Genomic DNA, 22,072 nt, shown 5'->3' with positions numbered 1-22,072 from the left:
TAAATCAATAGGGGCATCATGTGAAAAGTTTGGGAGCCACTGGTCTAGTGTCTTTATTTCCTTGGCATTGGCTTATGTGTCTCTATTCAGGGGAAGGGACAGTTAGTTCATGTATTATTTCCCCATTTCGTAACATAATCTATCACCTTGCGTCCATTTCTTTCCCAGTAGTTCTTTGTATTTTTCCAGCAGTTTGTCATTTTCTTTTCAGTTCCTGTCCAAGAGATTTTGCCATAATTCAGAGGAAGGAGGAAGCACGCTGGTCTGTTGTGTTTCATCTCGTAATGTCCTTTTCGTAATTTCCAGCAGCAGCTTCCAATTATGTTTTCACTTTGTGTCACTTTGTATCTTCCAGAGGTTTGCGATTATGCTGTTACTTACTGTCTGGAAATGCTGCCTTCGTTGTGAGGATGGAAGAAGTAGCTACATATTATCCTCTGTATTAGTATAGCTACACACTATTATTCCATGATGTAATCTATTGCAATGTATCTTTTTGTACTTTCCAGCAGCCTGCAATCATGCCTTTCCTTCCTGTATTAATTGTGAGGATGGAAGAAGTAGCTACATATCATCCTCTGTATATACTATTAGAAGTAGCTACACTATTATCCCATATTGTAATCTATTGCAATGTATCTTTTTGTACTTTCCAGCAGCCTGCAATCATGCCCTTCCTTCCTGTCTTGATCTTCCAACACTCAGTTCTAAGCACACAAGCACATGTTATCTTATTCCACCCCTTTGTTCTTCCTCCCTTCCTCAGTATCTAACCTTTCCTTGTTGGTTTCCATGAATAAGTTTTTTCCTTTTTGAGTATGTCTTCCTAATGTAACTATTGGTCTATGTTTTTGTTTGTTTGTTCTAGTCCACACACACACACACACACACACACACACACATGCATACAGACACACACCAGAATTGGTTTGGGAATTCTATTTTCTCATCAGCTTCCTGTCTATCCCCTGTCTGCCTGTAGCACCAGTAGGCCCTCTTGGATGGCCCCAGCCCATTAGCGGAACAGGCGAATTTTATTTATAGTGGCTGCCGTGATGTGACTCCTGCTTCATTTACTGCCCTCAGCTGTTTATTTTACCATAAAAAAAAATGTAGGCATACATTCAGGGGAGGCAGTGGCTGAGTGGTTAGCGTGCCAGCCTCGCATTCGGTGCGTTGTCCATGATGGTTCGAATCCGCCGCTAACCACATGGGATTTTTCAGTCACCGCCAAGTGGCCTAAGACTACCCACATGCTGTCCTGAAGACCACCTATCAACCCAGACTCTAGAAGAAGCTCTGCAGCACAAGTGGAATCAAGAATGAGCTCCGGGGGGCAGCATGAGCCAATAATAATAATGGCACCACTATAAACAATTGCCTGCGCCATGACGGGCTAGGGCCGACCATCAGGCTCATATGGATTAGCCTACCGGCGCTGTAGGCCACATGTAAAAAAAAAAAAAAAAAAAAAAAAATGTTGTATGTATATATATTTCTTAATCCGTCCGCTACAATTGGCACGGATTTTGCCTTCACTGGTAGCCTGGTAACATAATTATACTCCCAGGCCTTTCTCTGCCTCTGTGGTGGATAGTGGAGTGTTTCCCAAATGGTACTGGTGTGCTGGATATCCCTTCACTGGTAGCCTGGTAACATACACTCTCAGGCCTTTCTCTGCCTCTGTGGTGGATAGATGAGTGTTTCCCATGTGGTACTGGTGTGCTGGATATCCCTTCACTGGTAGCCTGGTAACATACACTCCTAGGACTTTCTCTGCCTCTATGGTGGATAGTGGAGTGTTTCCCATGTGGTATTGGTGTGCTGGATATCCCTTCACCGGTAGCCTGGTTACATACACTCCAAGGCCTTTCTCTGCCTCTGTGGTGGATAGTGGAGTGTTTCCCATGTGGTATTGGTGTGCTGGATATCCCTTCACTGGTAGCCTGGTAACATAATTATACTCCCAGGCCTTTCTCTGCCTCTGTGGTGGATAGTGGAGTGTTTCCCATGTAGTATTGGTATGTTGGGTAGCCTGGTAACATATATACACTCCCAGGTCTTTCTCTGCCTCTGTGGTGGATAGTCGAGTGTTACCCATGTGGTATTGGTGTGCTGGATATCCCTTCACTGGTAGCCTGGTAACATACACTCCCAGGTCTTTCTCTGCCTCTGTGGTGGATAGTGGAGTGTTTCCTATGTGGTATTTGTGTGCTGGATATCCCTTCACTGGTAGCCTGGTAACATACACTCCCAGGTCTTTATCTGTCTCTGTGGTGGATATTGGCGTGTTTCCCATGTGGTATTGGTGTGCTGGATATTCCTTTAGTGGTAGCTTGGTAACATACTCTCCCAGGTCTTTCTCTGCCTCTGTGGTGGATATTGGAGTGTTTCCCATGTGGTATTGGTGTGCTGGGTATCCCTTCACTGGTAGCCTGGTAACATACACTCCAAGGTCTTTCTCTGCCTCTGTGGTGGATAGTGAAGTGTGTCCCATGTGGTATCAGTGTGCTGGATATCCCTTCACTGGTAGCCTGGTTACATACACTCCCAGGTCTTTCTCTACTTCTGTGGTGGATATTGGAGTGTTTCCCATGTGGTATTGGTGTGCTGGATATCCCTTCACTGGTAGCCTGGTGACATATAATCCCAGGTCTTTCTCTGCCTCTGTGGTGGATAATGGAGTGTTTCCTATGTGGTATTGGTATGTTGGATATCCCTTCACTGGTAGCCTGGTAACATACACTCCCAGGTCTTTCTCTGCCTCTGTGGTGGATAGTGGAGTGTTTCCCATGTGGTATTGGTGTGCTGGATATCCCTTTACTGGTAGCCTCATAACATACACTCCCAGGTCTTTCTCTGCCTCTGTGGTGGATATTGGCGTGTTTCCCATGTGGTATTGGTGTGCTGGATATCCCTTCACTGGTAGCCTGGTAACATACACTCCAAGGTCTTTCTTTGCCTCTGTGGTGGATAGTGAAGTGTTTCCCATGTGGTATCGGTGTGCTGGATATCCCTTCACTGGTAGCCTGGTAACATACACTCCCACATCTTTCTCTGCCTCTGTGGTGGAAAGTGGAGTGTTTCCCATGTGGTACTGGTGTGCTGGATATCCCTTCACTGGTAGCCTGGTAACATAATTATACTCCCAGGCCTTTCTCTGCCTCTGTGGTGGATAGTGGAGTGTTACCCATGTGGTATTGGTGTGCTGGATATCCATTCACTGGTAGCCTGGTAACATACACTCCCAGGTCTTTCTCTGCCTCTGTGGTGGATATTGGTGTGTTTCCCATGTGGTATTGGTGTGCTGGATATCCCTTCAGTGGTAGCCTGGTAACATACACTCCCAGGTCTTTCTCTGCCTCTGTGGTGGATAGTGGAGTGTTTCCCATGTGGTATTGGTGTGCTGGATATCCCTTCAGTGGTAGCCTGGTAACATACACTCCCAGGTCTTTCTCTGCCTCTGTGGTGGATAGTGGAGTGTTTCCCATGTGGTATTGGTGTGCTGGATATCCCTTCACTGGTAGCCTGGTAACATACACTCCCAGGTCTTTCTCTACTTCTGTGGTGGATATTGGAGTGTTTCCCATGTGGTATTGGTATGTTGGATATCCCTCCCAAGGTTCAGGACTTTACATTTTTCCTCATTGCATTGTAGCAGCCACTTTTGTTCCACTCCTAAAGCTTGGTGATGTCTTCTTGTAGGAAATCCACAGTCAAGGGGTTAAAAATAGGCCTTTCTGACAAACTGTTGCAATTTTTATAACACTCTTACTTCCCTTATCAGATTATATTATGTTGTTTGTCTGTCCACAACACAAGTCCTGCAGCAATACTTCCTCTCCACAACACAAGTCCTACAGCAATACTTCCTCTCCACAACACAAGTCCTATAGCAATACTTCCTCTCCACAACACAAGTCCTATAGCAATACTTCCTCTCCATAACACAAGTCCTACAGCAATACTTAATCTCCACAACACAAGTCCTACAGCAATACAAGGATCGTAATGTTACGTCTACGTAAAGACGAGAAATAAGCAAACAGTGAGTGCTGGGCTGACGTAACCTTGCCTCGACGTACAGAGATCAAAGTGTGAATTGAAGTTACTTATACAAACATCTCGTAAGTAAGGTTGAGAAGTTATATTCCATCAGTTTAAATGATGTAATCTTCCCTATACATACAGATCAAGGCAACATATGAAATGAAATGAGGTTACTTATACAAACATCTCGCAGGTTAAGGTTGACATAACTTATATATCGTTAGTTTAAGAGACGTAATCTTGCCTATACGTACAGAGATCAAAATAACATATCTCGAGGGTAAGATTCACGTAACTTGTATTTCGTTAGTTTAAGTTTACGTATACTTACAATAACGTTGTAAAGAGGGAAAGAATAAAGGAAAGAAAGAAGGTGTGTTGAAAGGTCATCTTATCGCCTACAAACACCTAGAGACAAACATTGGGGTGAGGGAGGGAGGGAAGGGTAGCGCACACACACACACACACACACACACACACACACACACACACACACAAATGAAATTATAAACACCAACCCACATACCCCAATCAAACACCTCCACACTAAACATCCTTTTTCGACCGTCCATGTTGAGAGAGGAGGCGGAGGAGGAGACGAGTAGATGTGGAGCCGCCAGCGATGGAGTTGGCGGCTGTTCCTCTGTCCTTCCCTTGACGGCGGCGGGTGACTTCTTGGCTAGGGTAAGTGAGGATAGGTTAAGTTAGGAGATGTTAGGTAAGGCTAGGTGAGGTTAAGTTAGGGGAGGTCATGTAGTTTTATCTTTTAGAGTTCAAGGGCAATAAAGCAAAAAAGGCATAAAAAACACTAGGTCCTGCCCTTGAACAGAGAGAAGGAAAAATGACAACGGGGCATAATTACCAGTGAGGGGGCGAGTCTCTCAAACTTGTCGCCCACCATCCAGTGATTGTACCTGTCGAACAGCATCATGAGGGCCAGGACCAGGTTGGCAAACTGCTTCACACGCTCTGAAAGACACAGAAACTGCTCAGCAAGGACTGTAGGCGGGCATCCTCAACACTTCCCCTCACATCAACTCTTTCCAAAGGCCAAGAAAAGGTATCAATTGCATTCTAATGACATGAGGTAATCCAGCTTTCCAGACAGAGCAACAGATTGAAAATAGACAAACTATGTAGAGGAAGCATTAGTTTGAGAAGGCTATAAGAAAATCCAGCTTTCCAGACAGACAACAGATCAAAAATAGACAAACTATGTAGAGGAAGCATTAGTTTGAGAAGGCTATAAGAAAATCCAGCTTTCCAGACAGACAATAGATTAAAAATAGAAAAACTATGTAGAGGAATCATTAGTTTGATAATGATATAAGAAAATCCAGCTTTCCAGACAGAGCAACAGATCAAAAATAGACAAACTATGTAGAGGAAGCATTAGTTTGAGAAGGCTATAAGAAAATCCAGCTTTCCAGACAGACAACAGATCAAAAATAGACAAACTATGTAGAGGAAGCATTAGTTTGAGAAGGCTATAAGAAAATCCAGCTTTCCAGACAGACAACAGATCAAAAATAGACAAACTATGTAGACATCTTTTCCCAAATTTCAAAATGGCACACCTTCACCCTGCCTCGGAGTCCCCGCCTGGGGGGGGGGAACACTCTATATACTATGATCAATAGTTTTAAGCCTGTAAAGAATAACCATTGTATAAAATGGAAATAAAGTTTCTGATTCTGATTCCTCTCCCTTCCCTTCCTTCCTCCTTTATCTTTCTCCCTTCCTTCCTTTCATTCCATTCCCTTCCCTTCCCTTCCTTGACCTTCCCTTCCCTTCCTTGACCTTCCCTTCCCTTCCTTGACCTTCCCTTCCCTTCCTTGACCTTCCCTTCTCTTCCCTTCCCTTTCTCAACCTTCCCTTCCTTTCCTCTCCCTTCCCTTCCTTTCCTCTCCCTTCCCTTCTGTTCCCTTCCCTCACTCACCTCATCACTGGTTGGTCAAGTTATACACAAGCTCGGAGGAGTGGAAGATGCACTGGTGAGGAGGCTGGAAGACCACGAGGGGCGGCGCCAGGCTCTGCGGAGAAAGTGCGCACCAGGTTACCTATTCAATTTGTTTTTCCAGAAGAGAGAGAGAGAGAGAGAGAGAGAGAGAGAGAGAGAGAGAGAGAGAGAGAGAGAGAGAGAGAGAGAGAGAGAGAGAGAACTATCACTACAAGCTACAGAAACCCAGAGACAGAGACAGACAGAGACCAAATGAGAAGTAGACATAAAACAGCCATTATCAAGACACCTCTCCACCACAAATTGACCTCTCTCTTGGCCACTCTTTACTTTCGTCTATTATGGCAGCGGTGAGTAGCGGGCCTTTTTTTTCTATGCACTTTTTGTTGCCCTTGAGCCGTCTCCTTTGTTGTAAAAATAAATAAAAGCTACAGAAATCCAGAGAGCCAGACACACAGAGAAAATGAGACAGCAAAGGGAAGAAGAAGAAATGAAAAGGGAAAACTAAGACAAGGAGAGGAAGAGAGAAATGAATAAGGAAAAGAATGAAAGGAAAACGGTGAAAAAATAAGACGGAGGAAAATGAAACAGGGATAAGTAGAGAAAGAGAAGGAAAGCAATACTACCAAAGAGACAGACACAGAGAAAATGAGAAGTAGATAAAACAACCATTAGCACTAAAAGCTACAGAAATCCAGAGAGAGACAGACACAAACAGAGACAGACAAAGACATAGACAGACACAGAGACACAGACAGACACAGAAAATAAGAGAAGCAGAAAAAAAAACATTACAATAAGCTACAGAAATCCAGAGAGACAGAGAGAAAAACAGAGACAGACAAAGACATAGAGAGACCCAGACAGACAGACAGAGAGAATTTGAGAAGCGAATACAACATGAGAGAAAAACAGAGACAGACAAAGACATACAGACCCAGACAGACAGACAGAGAGAAAATGAGAAGCAAATAAAACAACCAGAGAGACAGAGAGAGAAAATGAGACAGACATAGACAGACCCATCAATTAAAAGCCACAACCAGAGATAGAGACAGAGAGACATGCGAACAAAGAAAAATGGGTCGCCAACTCACCAATCAGCTCCAGGGACGAGGAGTTCAGGAGACTGTACTCAAGCCTCATGGGTCATTCCACGCTAATGTCATCCTGAGGGCCATAATTGAAAAATGGTCTAAACTAGGTTTGTAATACATCAAATTAAAGCTGAAAACCTGTAGTTTCCAAATTCGAAGAGAAAACGAAAAAATATCAAGCCAATTTTTTGTATGAGGCTTTTGAAGTTGAAGAAAATACGTAGTGAAAATTTTTTTTTTACCAAAAAACCATAATTTTATTTTCCCATTTTTACATTAAATGAAAGGCTGTTGATTCCGACCTCGATGTATGTTAGAAGTATGGTCAATGCTGTATTAGGTTAGGATGTAGTTGGTAATTCTAAGCAATTCAGTACTCAGTAATAATTAATTATATAAAACAATGTTGATTGAAACGACCGTAACGAAAATTTGATGTTTGTTTTTATAGGTCAGTGATTTTTTGGAGCAGCTTAATATAACTTCATATCCAATGTAGATTTAGTTGGGGGGTACCTATGCACCATTGGCCTTTTCTCTCTGGATATCTAAATTTTTCTGTAATTACGTTACGGTCGTTTCATTTTTTCCGTTACGGAACAACATGAAGACACAAAACAATGCATTCCTGGAACAGAAAGAGAACCTAACAGTAGGGCACATCATTATTCAAACAGACTTTGCTGAGAATTATGCCATTAAACACCAAAATGAAGTAGTGGCAGCCCACTGGATGCCAAGCCAAGGGTAGGCGGTGGCCGAACTGGTAGCGTACTGGACCCACATTCGCCGCGTGATGGACGACGCGGGTTCGAATCCTCACGCTACCACTCGGATTTTTCAGTCACCGCCGAGTGGCTTAAAACTACCCACATGCTGTCCTGAAGACCACCCATCAACCCGAACTCTAGAGGAAGCCGTCCAAGCGAATCAAGAACGAGTTCCGGGGGGCAGCATGAGCCAATGCAAGATGGCGCCACTATAAACACTCGCCTGCGCCAGAACGGGCTGGGCCGACCATCAGGCCCCACCTGGAAGAAGCCTTGGGCCGACCATCAGGCCCCACCGGGAAGATGCCTACCGGCCTAATAGGCAACAACGTAAAAAAAAAAAAAAAAAAAAAAAAAAAAAAAAAAGCACAGGAGATTCCGTGACTATATACACCTCAGTTGTCCACTATGTACAAGATGAAGAACAACATACCAAGGCTTATGCCTTAGTTTCAGACACCATGGCACATTCAAGCCTTGAGGCACAGGTGTTCAACAGTAAAATAATTGATGACCTGAAGGCTAACTCTGTTCCCATCAAGCACATTTCTCTTTGGACGGATGGAGCAGCAGCCCATTTTAAGAATAGGTACTCCATAACTGCTCTCACCTTCTATGATCAGATCCATGAGGCTACTGCAGAGTGGAACTTTTTTGAAAGCTATCATGGGAAAGGCGCTCATGATGGTATTGGTGCACTAATCAAGTGGAATGTGTACCGTAGAGTGCTGCAGGGCCGTGCTACTGTTCGCTCAGCATTGGACCTGTACAAAATTGCTACTGAGATATCAAACAAAACAACTGTACTGTACGTCTCCAAGAATGAAATTGAAAGTGAAAAAGCAGGCTATGAGAAAATTTGGAAAGGATGTAGAGCAGCACACTCAATACAACAGTGTAGAAGTGTTAAGACTCTTGGACACTATCGAGTGGCACTATACCATAACACCCACGATGACACTGCTTTCACTAATTGTAATCTGGAACCACAACATCTCGATTCTGATGATGAACACATTAGTAGCTCTACCACTAGCCGTGAGTTTTCCAGTGAAGAGGATGTTGCATCAAACTGGGCATCAGCAGTTGAGTCTGATGTCGAAGATGTTTCTGTCACAGATGCAAAACTTGAAAAATGTGACGATCTTCATGACATCACTTCTGTTTGTGAAAGAATGATAGGGTCCTGTGTGCTAGTAAAATATGTTGGAAAGAGATCAGTTTTACACTTTGCAGCAGTTGTAGAGGGAAAAGAACTAGTTGATGGTGAGATGTTAGTCAATATAAATTGTTTGAAGTTGTCAGGCAAGAATGTTGCAGGGGACCTCACATTTGTGTTCCCAAAATATGGAGATCGTGACACTATTCAAGACGACATGATTGTAAGGAATCTCCCAGTGCCAAGTATTCGCAGGGATACCTACATTTTTCCAAATGTGTCATTTCCTGTCACTATCCAATAAATAATATTTCCTATCTATCTATCTATCTATCTATCTATCTATATCTATCTATCTATCTATCTATCTATCTATCTATCTATCTATCTATCTATCTATCTATCTATCTATCTATCTATCTATCTATCTATCTATCTATATATATATATATATATATATATATATATATATATATATATATATATATATATATATATATATATATATATATATATATATATATATATATAGATATATATATATATATATATATATATATATATATATATATATATATATATATATATATATATATATATATATATATATATATATATATATATATATATATATATATATATATATATATATATATATATATATATATATATATATATATATATATATATATATATATATATATATATATATATATATATATATATAGATATATATATATATGGTCCAAAAGCCATAATGTCCTGGTACTTAATTATTGCCATTATTTTGCTTTATTTAAGGGAAATTGCAGTGAAACGACCGTAACAAAATTTTCGAAACGACCGTAACGGCGTTCTTTATTTTTTGTATGAAAAACTGAAATGGTAATTGACAAAACCTATACATATTTGCATAACTTAAAGCTTCATCTATAACATGCATATAAAATATTTGGAAATTTCTTTGTATTCTCACAGAGTTTTGCATATGTACAACACTAAGTCAAACTGCGGGTTGCATTTGTGAAACGGCCGTAACGTCCTCTTCAACAATAAATAACAAGAACAACAATAAACACAGAATGTTCCGGATAGTCTCATTAACCTCTTTAGCCATTAGTACTATCTTGGTAAAAATCATATCAAGCTAACCGCATAACTTCTAGAGATACAGGTAAGAGTACACCAATAAGTTACTTCCGAATGAAACGACCGTAACGGTGGAATGACCCTCATAATGATGTCACCGTCCGGGTCCTGCTTGTCCTTCTGCAAACACCACCAACAGCGAGGTAAAAAGTCGCAGAGTCAAATCCTGCCACACCACACCACACCATACCCAGCCACACCACACACCACACCACACCATACCCAGCCATACCCAACCACACCACACCATACCCAGCCGCACCACACCACATCGTACCCAGCTGCACCACACACCATACCCAGCCACACCACACCATACCATACCCAGCTGCACCACATACCACACCATACCCAGCCATACCACACACCATACCCAGCCGCACCACACACCACACTACACCATACCATACCCATCCGCACCACACACCACACTATACCATACCCATCCGCATAACACCACACCATACCCAGCCACATCACATTACCCTCCCTCTCCTTCCCTTCCCTTTCTCAGAGTAGCTTTCCCTTCCCTTCCCTTTTCCTTCCTTGCTCTGCCTTCCCTTCCCTTTTCCTTCCTTGGCCTTCGATTCCCTTCCTTGCCTTTTCTTCCCTTCCCTACTGCAGCCTTGCCTTCCTCTCCCTCCCATCCCCTTCCCTACCCTGGTCACTATAACTACTGTAGGCAGACACACTTCAGAAGTGGATCTTCATGTGCCTGGCAATGTCTCTCTTTGTCTTAAAGAGCTTTCCACAAACATCACACTTGAACTCTCTAAGGCCATAGTGCCTGAAGACGTGTTCATTGAGTGCCTGCTTCACACTGAACCTCTTCCCGCACTCTTCACACTCATGACTTTTTACACCAGTGTGTGTAAGGGTGTGTGTATCAAGGTGACTCTTCCGGATGAATTTTTTCCCACATTCCTTACATTCATAGTTCTTCACACCAGTGTGTGTAAGGGTGTGTGTATCAAGGGTACTCTTCAGGATGAATAGTTTCCCACATTCCTTACATTCATAGTTCTTCACACCAGTGTGTGTAAGGGTGTGTCTATCAAGGTTACCCTTCCGGATGAATTTTTTCCCACATTCCTTACATTCATAGTTCTTCACACCAGTGTGTGTAAGGGTGTGTGTATCAAGGTGACCCTTCAGGGTGAATAGTTTCCCACATTCCTTACATTCATAGTTCTTCACACCAGTGTGTGTAAGGGTGTGTCTATCAAGGTGACCCTTCAGGGTGAATACTTTCCCACATTCCTTACATTCATAGTTCTTCACACCAGTGTGTGTAAAGGTGTGATATCTGAGGCCTCCCCTTGTGGTGAATTCTTTTCCACACTCCAGACACACAAACTTCCTCTCTCCTTTGTTGCTGGAGTTGCCAGCAGCAAGTTGCTTCATCTGGTGACCACTGACCCTCCTGCCCCCTGCAGCAGTCTGCTCCTGCTTGTCCTGGCCACTCATGCTGCTGTCCAGCCCTGCAGATGAGGCGGCCCCAACCTTTGCGGCGGCTGAGTGTGTTGTTGTTGTCCTCGTTCTTTCCTTGTTCTCTTTTCCTCCACACACCGGAGGCCTAGGGTCCGTGGTCGTGGTCGAGGGTGGACGTGCCCGTGAGAGCTCTGTAAAAGTGAAGGAATTCTCCAATAGTAATATTGCCAGAAGAATGAATCGTTCCAAGAATAATCCGTCTAGTAAGCAGGCGGGCACAAAAACCAAGGATACTGTTGGATCTGGCAAAACAAGCCTTGCGGCTGGGGGCGGGGATGATCAGCTGACAGGGGCAGACGATAGCGACGCAGATAAACAAACAGACACATGCCCAGTCTGTAAGGTTAAGGTTGGTGAGGAAGACAAGGCTCTAGGCTGTGAACTATGTGAAATGTGGCACCACATAAAGTGTGAGGAGGTCACTGAGGCAGTGTATAATTTCCTGAGCAGCAATCAAGTAAGTAAGATTCACTGGTATTGTACCAAATGCGATATTGTTGCGGGGAAATTGTTCAAACAAGTAACCAACACATCCAAGAGACAGGATAAAGTAGAAAGACGTATGGATGCCCTGGAAACTAAAACCACTGAGGCCTTAGAGGAGATCAAGAGTGATGTCAAGAATCTGAAGGAGGAAATTAGAGATGATATCAGGTCTCAAGTGAACAGTGAGTTCAAATCTAGGATTGATGAAGTCAAGCAGAAAGTTGGGGAGGAAGTCAAGAGTGTGATTAATGAAGCAGTGGAAAGCAAAACAGCTGATATAACAGTTGACACGAGGAACAAAGCAAGGCGGATTCAGAAAATCAATTTTGGGGAGCCCGCTGGTAAAATTTCATAAGTTAGCGACAGCCTCAAACAGTGAAGACCAATGGATAGTGATGGCGGTTCTTTGCATAAAATCCGCAGCTCCCGAGCAATCAACGTATATGTGACAAATGAATTTTTCTTGTATCTATATATGAAGTGCCATCAATATTAAGCTGGCAAGCAATAACAAGAAACAATTCAAATTGCACATCCGACCCGTAAAAAGGCAGATCTGAACAGGGAGAAATCATCACCATACGATCACTCGAAGAAAACTAAATGTTTATTTCGCTATGTAAGCAGCAAGGGTGATCATAATACAGGTCATATATAAATTACAAACCTGACCTTTACAAAAAAGAGCTATTATGTGAAATTAGACGCAGCTGAAGATAAAAAGGAATTCTTATAGGGATTCTTTTACATGGGATTGAGGTAACACATTTGCAAAGATTGGCTGATCTAAAGAAATATATTTACAAATTCCCAAGTATTCAACAAGTGCCTCACCAAGCAAAGAGTAGTCGGCGGTTTTTTTCGCCGAATTTGCTTATCAATCTCTCGACTGAAATGGGGATATCATGGTGGACACAGAGGAGGGCAAGCCCGTTCAGGCGCTCTTGGCCGACGGTACTCCTCAGATGCTGGTGCTGGCGTGTGCCTGGGCTTCTTTGATCGTTTGGAAGACCGGAACAGATAATCCCCAGCGCTCTTCTTCTGCTTTCACGAGTGTCAGGGATTCAATGTCGAGCTCGTAGAGCTTCGCCAATTGAAGCACAACCGCACGCAACATCCGTTTCTGGGCCTTTGAGGAGTTGCTTGAGCTGAAGTGCGACAGGCACTGTGTCGTCACCGAACCGACTCTTCAACTCAGCCAAGATGTGGTCCACGAACGGAATGTACACCGCCCGGCGGTAGTACTCCTCAGCATTCTCGCACGGAACATTTGATCGCTGGGTCTGTCGTCCACAGAGTCGTGGCACAGGGATGGTGTCATGCGATGACCCCACCTCGACCAAAAGCTCTTCCGCTTTCGTGAACACGTCGTGAAAATGATTCTCCGCATCTGCTCTGAACTTGGCAAAAATGGTCTCGATGTCACGGCATCGGCTGACACCAGGTCGCCATCTTTCCTCTGAAGTTTGGCTCGGCTCGAGAGTATGTGCCAATATACACTCCACTACAACCAGTCCAACAAGAAAGCAGGAAACACGTATGGCGATGAGAAGGAGCCCAGCGGTGGCGTCAAGTTCCTCCTTGAGAAAAACAGCGATGACAGGCAGAAATTCAACGAAAACCATCATTCTGTCATGCCTCTCAATCCACCTGGTGGGGCACAGGGGAACAAGCTTTTCGCGCTTGGCCGAGGTAACCTTGACAACCTCTGTGAAGCGGAGAGAGCGCATATTTGAAGGATGAACGAAGTTGTACACCTGGGTCAGTGTTGTACACCTGGGTCAGTGTTGTACATCTGGGTCAGTGTTGTACACCTGGGTCAGTGTTGTACACCTGGGTCAGTGTTGTACACCTGGGTCAGTGTTGTACACCTGGGTCAGTGTTGTACACCTGGGTCAGGTTGTACACCTGGGTCAGTGTTGTACACCTGGGTCAGTGTTGTACACCTTTGGTCAGGTTGTACACCTGGGTCAGTGTTGTACACCTGGGTCAGTGTTGTACACCTGGGTCAGTGTTGTACACCTGGGTCAGTGTTGTACACCTGGGTCAGTGTTGTACACCTGGGTCAGTGTTGTACACCTGGGTCAGTGTTGTACACCTGGGTCAGTTGTACACCTGGGTCAGTGTTGTACACCTGGGTCAGTGTTGTACACCTGGGTCAGTGTTGTACACCTGGGTCAGTGTTGTACACCTGGGTCAGGTTGTACACCTGGGTCAGTGTTGTACACCTGGGTCAGTGTTGTACACCTGGGTCAGTGTTGTACACCTGGGTCAGTGTTGTACACCTGGGTCAGTGTTGTACACCTGGGTCAGGTTGTACACCTGGGTCAGTGTTTGAAGAGCGATCTTCACTTCCTTGACGTCACACGCCTTCGTCAGTACAAGATTCTGTCGGTGGCTAAAGCAGTGGATTGGCTTGGCCAGGGTGTACTTCTTCATGAGTACTGCGGCACACCCTTTGAATGTTCCAACCATGGCACTTGCTCCATCGAAACCAAGTCCTCTGCACTTGGCCATGTTCAATCCGAGGTCTTCAACGGTGCACAAAAGGAGCCAGGCTAAACCTTTACCGGTGAGGTCATGAGCACGCACAAAGGCAAGGAAGTCTTCCCTTATTTCCTCTTCCAAGTGCCGAATGATGATAGTGGCCTGCACTAAAATTCACTTTCTGCTTGCATGTGAGGAATGAGGTCACAAAGATTTTTTCCTAGGCCTTTAAATCTTACTCTATAATATTCAATATATGATTCTGGAACTTAAATACTGAAAATAAATAAATAAAATCCTGAGTTCTCCAGAAATGCAACAGAAAGGTACCAGTTTTCGTTTTGACTCTCTCAGAAAGTGTACATTTTAGCAGATGGGGGGGGGGGGGGGTCGTCCAACACTCCCAGCCCCTCCCCCCCCCCCTAGGTATGGCGTACTACGGCCCTGTACGAGTATATAGATTGTTAGATGAGTGCGGGGCCATAAGAGCGCGGTGCCCATTGTGCCCTGGCCCTGCAGGAGTGAAAAATTACATCAGACACAGAAAAAAATTAAATCTTGCCTGAGCATCCCGTCCACCTCCGCATAGTAAAGCCCAAGGAACCACAGAGGAGGAATTTTTTAAAGTTTGGAGGACAGTGTCCAGAGCTATCTAGCGGCGGTCGGCTTCGCTCCCCAGCTCTCTAGCTTCTTAGGGGTATCTTAAATATATTTTATGTTTTCTCAATTCATGGGTATTTCAAATATTTTAGTTATCCTAATATTTTTTTGGGGGGGGCCCGGGTCATCTGGCTCCCCACCCCCATATCAGTGCCTGCATATGCCTACAACCGACGACACATTCTGTATTATACAGTAGAGCCCCATTTAGCGCGAGAATTAGGTGGATGAACGCGGTCGCGCTAACTGAATTCGCGCTAATTGAATAAAGTAACCAATATGAAAAAAGTTATTTGGTGCAGACGTGGGTCTGACTTTTGGGTTTGATAATTACTCAAAATACGCAGTCATCAGTTATCGAGACAAACTGGTAAGAGAGAGGACTGTGTTAGACTGCAGGAAGATCTCTACAGGATGCAACATTGGTCGGGGAAGTGGTTGTTGGAGTTCCACCCTGAAAAGTGCAGTGCTTTGAGGCTAGGAACATCAAATGAAGAAAAGGTCACATGCAACATGAGGGAGGAGCTAAGGGACTACTTAGATCATCAAAATTAAAACACTAGGTTATTTTTTATGTTACTCAAAAAAGGAATATGTTAAAGAGAAAAATCATTTAACTTTGCCCCCAGAATGATTATTCACTGCCTCAAATTTGATATTCCATATTCGTTTGTGAGCATGCCATGGTATTGAAGGCACCCGGTGTTGTGTTATTTGGTGTCCCATCGTCAAAAGTTGGCGCTTTTGTTTACAACCACTGGTCTCTCGTGAACTGCGCATGCTCCAACCAGTAAGTGTAGACCTGTACAGTCTCACAAAGCTTTTTAACACATTAAGAGTTGCTGGAAAGCTGAATTAAACATAGATCACCACCATCCTCGCTGTTTCTAGAACGACACTCTGTACATATAAATACAACTCGTACAGATCGAGTGTCGTTCTAGAAACAGCGAGGATGGTGGTAGCGGTACTGTATGTCTGATTCAGCCTTCCAGCAACTCTTAATTACGGTTTAAAGCTTTGTGAGACTGTACAGGTCTACGCTTGCTGGTCTGAGCATGCGCAGTTCACGAGCGACCAGTGTTTGTAAACAAAAGCGCCAGCTTTTGACGGTGGGGACGCCAAATAACACAACACCGGTTCAAGCGTTTCTAGTATTACCGTCCATATGTACGTGTCAACGTGTGGTTTTCAGGTTTTGTAAGTTTTCTAAAATACGGATAATGAAAATTTGAATTCATCTATGTTTTTTATTTGAAATATCAATATAGTATCGTTTTCGCCTATCGGACTTATCACAAGCTAGTATCGGAATTGTGGATTTATATCGGGTATCGGTTATCGACTATATTTGTGTCTCCATTTAACGAATATCGGTTATCACCGTTAAGGTTTTTCATTATCAGTTATCGGTTATCGGGAATAAGGTTTTCTGTTATCGTGCCCAGCTATGGTAGTGATGTTAGTAAATTTGCAGATGATACCAAGATTGGTAGAGTAATTGAGTCGGATCAGGACGCTAGTATTCTCCAGGGTGAACTCAACAGATTGTATGACTGGGTGGATAAATGGCAGATGGAGTTCAATGTAGGGAAGTGCAGTATTCTGACTGTAGGTAGGAACAACCCCTCACATAACTATTGCTTAAATGACACTCTCAAAAGCAGGTCTGGGTGCGAGAGGGATTTAGGGGTCTTAGTGAGCTCTGATCTCCGTCCAAGGGCACAATGCATTCAAGCTAGAAATCGAGCAAATAGGGTACTGGGATTTATTTCAAGGAGCGTAAGCAACAAAAGCCACGAAGTCTTCCTCAAACTATATTTAGCATTAGTTAGACCTCATCTTGACTATGCGGTTCAGTTCTGGTCACCTTACTATAGAATGGATATCAAAATGTTAGAATCGGTGCAGAGGAGGATGACTAAGATGATTCAGGGGTTGAGAAACTTGCCATACGAGGGAAGACTCAAACAGTTAAACTTGCATTCTCTAGAAAGGCGAAGGGTGCATGGAGACATGATCGAGGTTTATAAATGGATGAAGGGCTTTAATAAAGGAGACATTCATAAGGTTTTGTTGGTAAGAGAACCGGGTAGGACACGAAGTAATGGGTTTAAACTGGATAAATTCAGATTCAACAGGGACACAGGCAAAAATTGGTTTACAAACAGGGTGGTGGATGAGTGGAATAGGCTTACCAGTCACGTGGTGAGTGCCAATACAATTGTCACATTCAAAAATAGACTAGATAAATTCATGGACAGCAATATTAGGTGGGGTTAGATACACGGGAGCTTAGGGTCAAAGGAGCTGCCTCTACAGAATGGACATCAACTTGCTAGAATCAGTTCAGAGGAGGATGACCAAGATGATTCAGGGGCTGAGGAACCTCCCATATCAAAATAGGCTGAAACATCTAAACTTACATTCACTAGAGAGCCGAAGAGTGCGGGGAGATCTGATAAAAGTATTCAAATGGGTCAAGGGTTACAACAAAGGCTATATAAGTAAAGTACTGAGAATTAGCCAGCAGGATAGAACTCGCAGTAATGGATTTAAATTAGAAAAGTATAGATTTAGGAGATATAGGCAAGCATTGGTTTAGTAATAGGGTGGTGGGGGAATGGAATAGACTCAGCAATCACATAGTTAGTGCAGGGACGATAGCTTGTTTTAAGAGTAGACTGGATAGGGTAAAGATTCGTATTAGGTCCGTGCCAGTATCTCATAATCTACTTTAAGAAACCTCAGTATCTCTTCATATATCTTTTCTACAAACCTTCAACAGTCATGGAAACGCTTTGAAAATCCAATTTAAGGACTTTTTTTTTTACTCTTGAAAATAGGGGATAATGTTTACGGAAGCGCGTCGCCTCCTGGTGCTGGCCGCGGCGACGCTCCAGCCGCCGCAGCCGTAAAATAGCTCGCAGAGGGTTTAGGGTCGGGGAGCATATTTAAACTAGGTAAATCTTAAGAATCACCACTCCTGTTGAAGGTTTGTAGAAAAGATATATGAAGAGATACTGAGGTTTCTTAAAAGAGATTGAGATATACTGGCACGGACCTAAACGGTAAATCTTAAGAATCACCACTCCACCCCCTCCACCACCCCAGCCCCCCCAATCACCCAAGACAAGCCTGGGGAACTTTGGGGAACCGGGGTATTGGGGGGGGGGAGCCCATATCACTGAAAAATGGCCTTCCAAAATTTCCCTAGAAAAATCCCTATATCAGGAAAAATTCCCTAGTCTCGAAAGTAAGGAAAATCCCTACCGTATACTGTATACTCACATGCGTGGGCTAATCGCTAACCAATCATACCATCGCTAACCACCCAAAACAGCCCTGAGCCATGACTCAAGGTCATCCGGGACTCAGGCTGATCAAGCCCAGGATATACCCGGCCCTCAGCACGGCAGACGTTGGGCTGCGTATTCTAAAAAAAAAATAAACACGCGTGGTGGACCTGGTCTCACATGCGTGGGCTAGTCGCTAACCAAGCATACCATCGTTAACCAAGCGTACCATCGCTAACCAAGCGTACCATCGCTAACCAAGCGTACCATCGCTAACTAAGCGTACCATCGCTAACCAAGCGTACCATCGCTAACCATCGCTAACCAAGCGTACCTTAGCTAACCAAACGTTTGTAGAAAAAAAATATATGAAGACCTAGTGATGTTTCATACGGTAGGTAATGAATGCGAGCTATTTTGCGGCGGCGGCGTTAGCTCGATTAATCCCTTTAGAGAGCTGTGGTTTTGGTGGTCGTTAGCTTGATTAATCCCTGTAGGGAACAGTGGTTTTGGTGGTGGACGGCCAAATCACTGAAAAATGGGCTTTCAAAATGTCCCTACAAAAATCCCCAAAATCGGGAAAAATCCCTAGTCTCTAAAGAAAGGAAATTCCCTAACGTATACTCTTTTAATCTATTCCTATATAACGTAGCAGCCGCCGCAGCGGGTCTGTTGACGAGTGTAGGGCGTGCAATTGGATGGTCAGCGTAGTTGAACCCCACCACCCCAATCGTAGTCGAGCAACTCTTGGGAAATGTCATGTTTCATAATTACATATGGTACAATACTGATGGTTAACCCGTCCACTTCTTGTAAGTTGATGCTAGATAATTTTTACCGAGTAGTTTAAGGTACAAAATAAAACAGATTTGTGACAGCTGTCATCCAGATCGAACTGACGCTCCTGCTGTTAATTGACGCGGGAGTGACTTACCGACTGCTACGTATGACCCTGGCCTCCATTTTACTCAAACTCCACTAAAAGTATCTCGCATTGAACAATATCCGTTTGCTTTCTGACACGTGCTTGTCACACCATGTGACACATGACACGCCCGTGTCTTTGTTGGACCCGGTACTGGGATAGTAATCGGTCCTTTTGTCAACCTACATGCACACCAATAAAGAGGTTAAATACTCAGTTAACACTTACCGAAAGGTAAAGTAGACTGATATTTTGAGGGAGTGAGTGTCGGGCCTTCCATCCATTATGGCGGCTTGAAAACAACTGACTTCAGGAACCCACCGTTAGGTGCCGCCGCTGATACCCTCGCGTAGTAATATTTTACGAATGTATTAGAAAATACAAATAGCTGCGGCATTAGTTGCTTTAATATAGAGAAAAAAATAACGTAAAACTCTTAAAAGACCGTTTTTTTGTCCGAAATTGTTATAATCCATGCGCATTTTGGATATTACTGACTTAGGAACTAGTTTGTAGGGTGCACTGCAAGGCAGGTATGAGGCTCAGTCTGTGTATAGAGGCGGTTGTGAAACAATAACAATGGACTTAGAAAATCCAAGCCACCTAACTCTATAATTAAAGAGGCTTGCCCCCCTGGCCCCTCCCCAAGGTAAAACGTATACGAAAATGCATTATAATGATAATTCTTTCACGTGCTAAATTACTACGAATATTGGTTTGTAGTGGTTATTCTTAAGTTTTGCCGAAAGGATATATGAAGAGATACTGATGTTTCATAAGGTAGGTAATGAGATACTGGCACGGACCTAAAACGAATCTTAACCATGGATTTAAATTAGAAAAGTATAGATTTAGGAGAGATATAGGCAAGCATTGGTTTAGTAATAGGGTGGTGGGGGAATGGAATAGACTCAGCAATCACATAGTTAGTGCAGGGACAGTGGCTTGTTTTAAGAGTAGACTGGATAGCTACATGGACGAGGACGACAGGTGGCAGTGAGGTGTGGGTGCAGTAGGGTGACGGGGTACTGGATGCGTGCCTAGTACCGCCGGTATAACGAGGATCAAGCCTCTACCTGTAACCCCTGTAACTACACCTCACCCATCGTGAGTAGTGGGGGGGATTCTGGAGCTGCCCTGTGTAGGCCACCCGGCCTCTTGCAGTTTCCCTATGTTCTTATGTTCTTATGAGTGGAGGGCGGCCTGTCTTGTGCAGGACAGCTTACCTACTTCTGCTGCATGAGAAGGTTAAGACTTCCCGGCGGCGGTGGTGGAGGTGTTGTCCTGGCAGTGTTGGGGCTGAGGGTGTCGCTGGCCAGCAGGTCCCCAGCGCTGGCCCGTGGGTGTGGAGCCTTCGTCGTCTTCTTCTTCTGGGGTGTTTTAGGGGGCTGGTTGGGCAGGGCCAGAAGGGATGCTGCTCGGGCCTCGGCGCGTGCTGTTGTTGTCACCTGGCAGTGTTGCCAACTGGAACTTTCCGCTACACGCACGACCCTCAAACACGCTACATTGGACCACAAACGATACAAATTGTAAATATATTTCCACATCAGACGAAATAATGTTATCTGCTGGTTACTGTATAGCCAGGTACCCAAGGCATCTTTTCTCGTGAATAATAACTTATTAGATTCTAATCAGTTTGGCTTCCGTACGTATGATCAGCTCCTTCTAACATATGATTGTAATGGCCCGAAATGTACTACAATTGTAATGGTATTTTTCCCCATGTAAATAGAGTTAACCTGGGGTGTTTGCGCAACCAGTTATATATGTATGTGGATTTCTCATGAGAGAGAGAGAGAGAGAGAGAGAGAGAGAGAGAGAGAGAGAGAGAGAGAGAGAGAGAGAGAGAGAGAGAGAGAGAGAGAGAGAGAGAGAGAGAGAGAGGAAAGAAGGAAGTACCTACACAAGAGAAGGAGGAAAAAAATTAAAAGTATGATCGAGAGGAGAGAGAGAGAAAGAAGTTTGAGAGAGAAGGGAGAGAGAGAGAGAGAGAGAGCGAGAGGGAAGAGATGGGTGTTGAAACAAAGAGGCCTGTTGTGCTCCCATATCTCCCCTACAATCTGTAGTGTCAACAAAATTCAGAGGTGTCAGGGGTCAAAACAGGGTATCGTTGCCAAAAGTGGTCAATCTGCCTTCTTTTAATTATTGCGGGAGAACAGTAAATATTTATAATGGAAATAAAATACCAGAGACCTTATATTGATATTGGAGGCCTGCCAAGGAAATCTCAGGTCTCAAGCAGGCCTAACCTGCGGTCAGTTTGTCACTCCGTGACGTCACACCAAGGCATTTTGGGGGCCGAGACTAACGCCCCTTCCTCGGTCTAGGTTGTGGGAGCGAGCTCATTCTCACGAGTGATATCGCCTCTTTCAGGTGAGGAAAGAACTGTTTACATAGATTTACATAGAAAATCAGACCACACAGACCCCATGGTCCAGACTTGGTGGTCTGTCCTTAAACCTAAGTGATTTTACATTAATCAGAAGACTCCAAAACGTTGCATTTCTACTCTAGTTGATATTACGTTGAAGGAAGTGAC

At 43.9% G+C, this 22,072-nt stretch overlaps 2 protein-coding genes and 1 long non-coding RNA gene across 4 annotated transcripts in view; 1 reads left to right on the top strand and 2 right to left on the bottom strand.

The window, feature by feature from the left end:
• Positions 1-2,071: 2,071 nt before the first annotated feature.
• LOC126984781 (uncharacterized) overlaps positions 2,072-22,072 on the top strand; it is a 35,353-nt gene continuing 15,352 nt past the window's right edge. The window contains exon 1 of the mRNA XM_050838870.1: positions 2,072-2,356. Within this exon, the coding sequence (XP_050694827.1) occupies positions 2,100-2,356 (257 nt within the window). The 5' untranslated portion in view covers positions 2,072-2,099. The remainder of the gene's footprint in view (positions 2,357-22,072) is intronic.
• LOC126984785 (uncharacterized) overlaps positions 4,711-22,072 on the bottom strand; it is a 50,303-nt gene continuing 32,941 nt past the window's right edge. The window contains exon 5 of one of the 2 annotated variants that reach the window (XM_050838891.1): positions 4,711-4,729. Coding sequence is in view for 1 of the 2 variants with exons in the window: in XM_050838892.1 (XP_050694849.1) it covers positions 5,011-5,019 (9 nt within the window). In the remaining variant the exon portion in view is untranslated. Of the gene's footprint in view, positions 4,730-4,951; positions 5,020-22,072 lie in introns of those variants that run through there. The other variant, XM_050838892.1, reaches the window with a different exon arrangement.
• On the bottom strand, positions 9,862-21,014 carry LOC126984787 (uncharacterized). The gene is made up of 3 exons (XR_007737785.1): positions 20,757-21,014; positions 11,605-11,807; positions 9,862-10,305 (listed from the first exon to the last, which is right to left on the bottom strand). It is a non-coding gene; the product is annotated as an uncharacterized LOC126984787 (long non-coding RNA).

The sequence above is a fragment of the Eriocheir sinensis genome, chromosome 57 (genome assembly GCF_024679095.1).
Source record: "Eriocheir sinensis breed Jianghai 21 chromosome 57, ASM2467909v1, whole genome shotgun sequence".
In the NCBI taxonomy this organism is placed as follows: Eukaryota; Metazoa; Arthropoda; class Malacostraca; order Decapoda; family Varunidae; genus Eriocheir; species Eriocheir sinensis.
The sequence above is the reverse complement of the archived record's forward strand: the minus strand, read 5'-3'. Positions and strand labels throughout refer to the sequence as shown.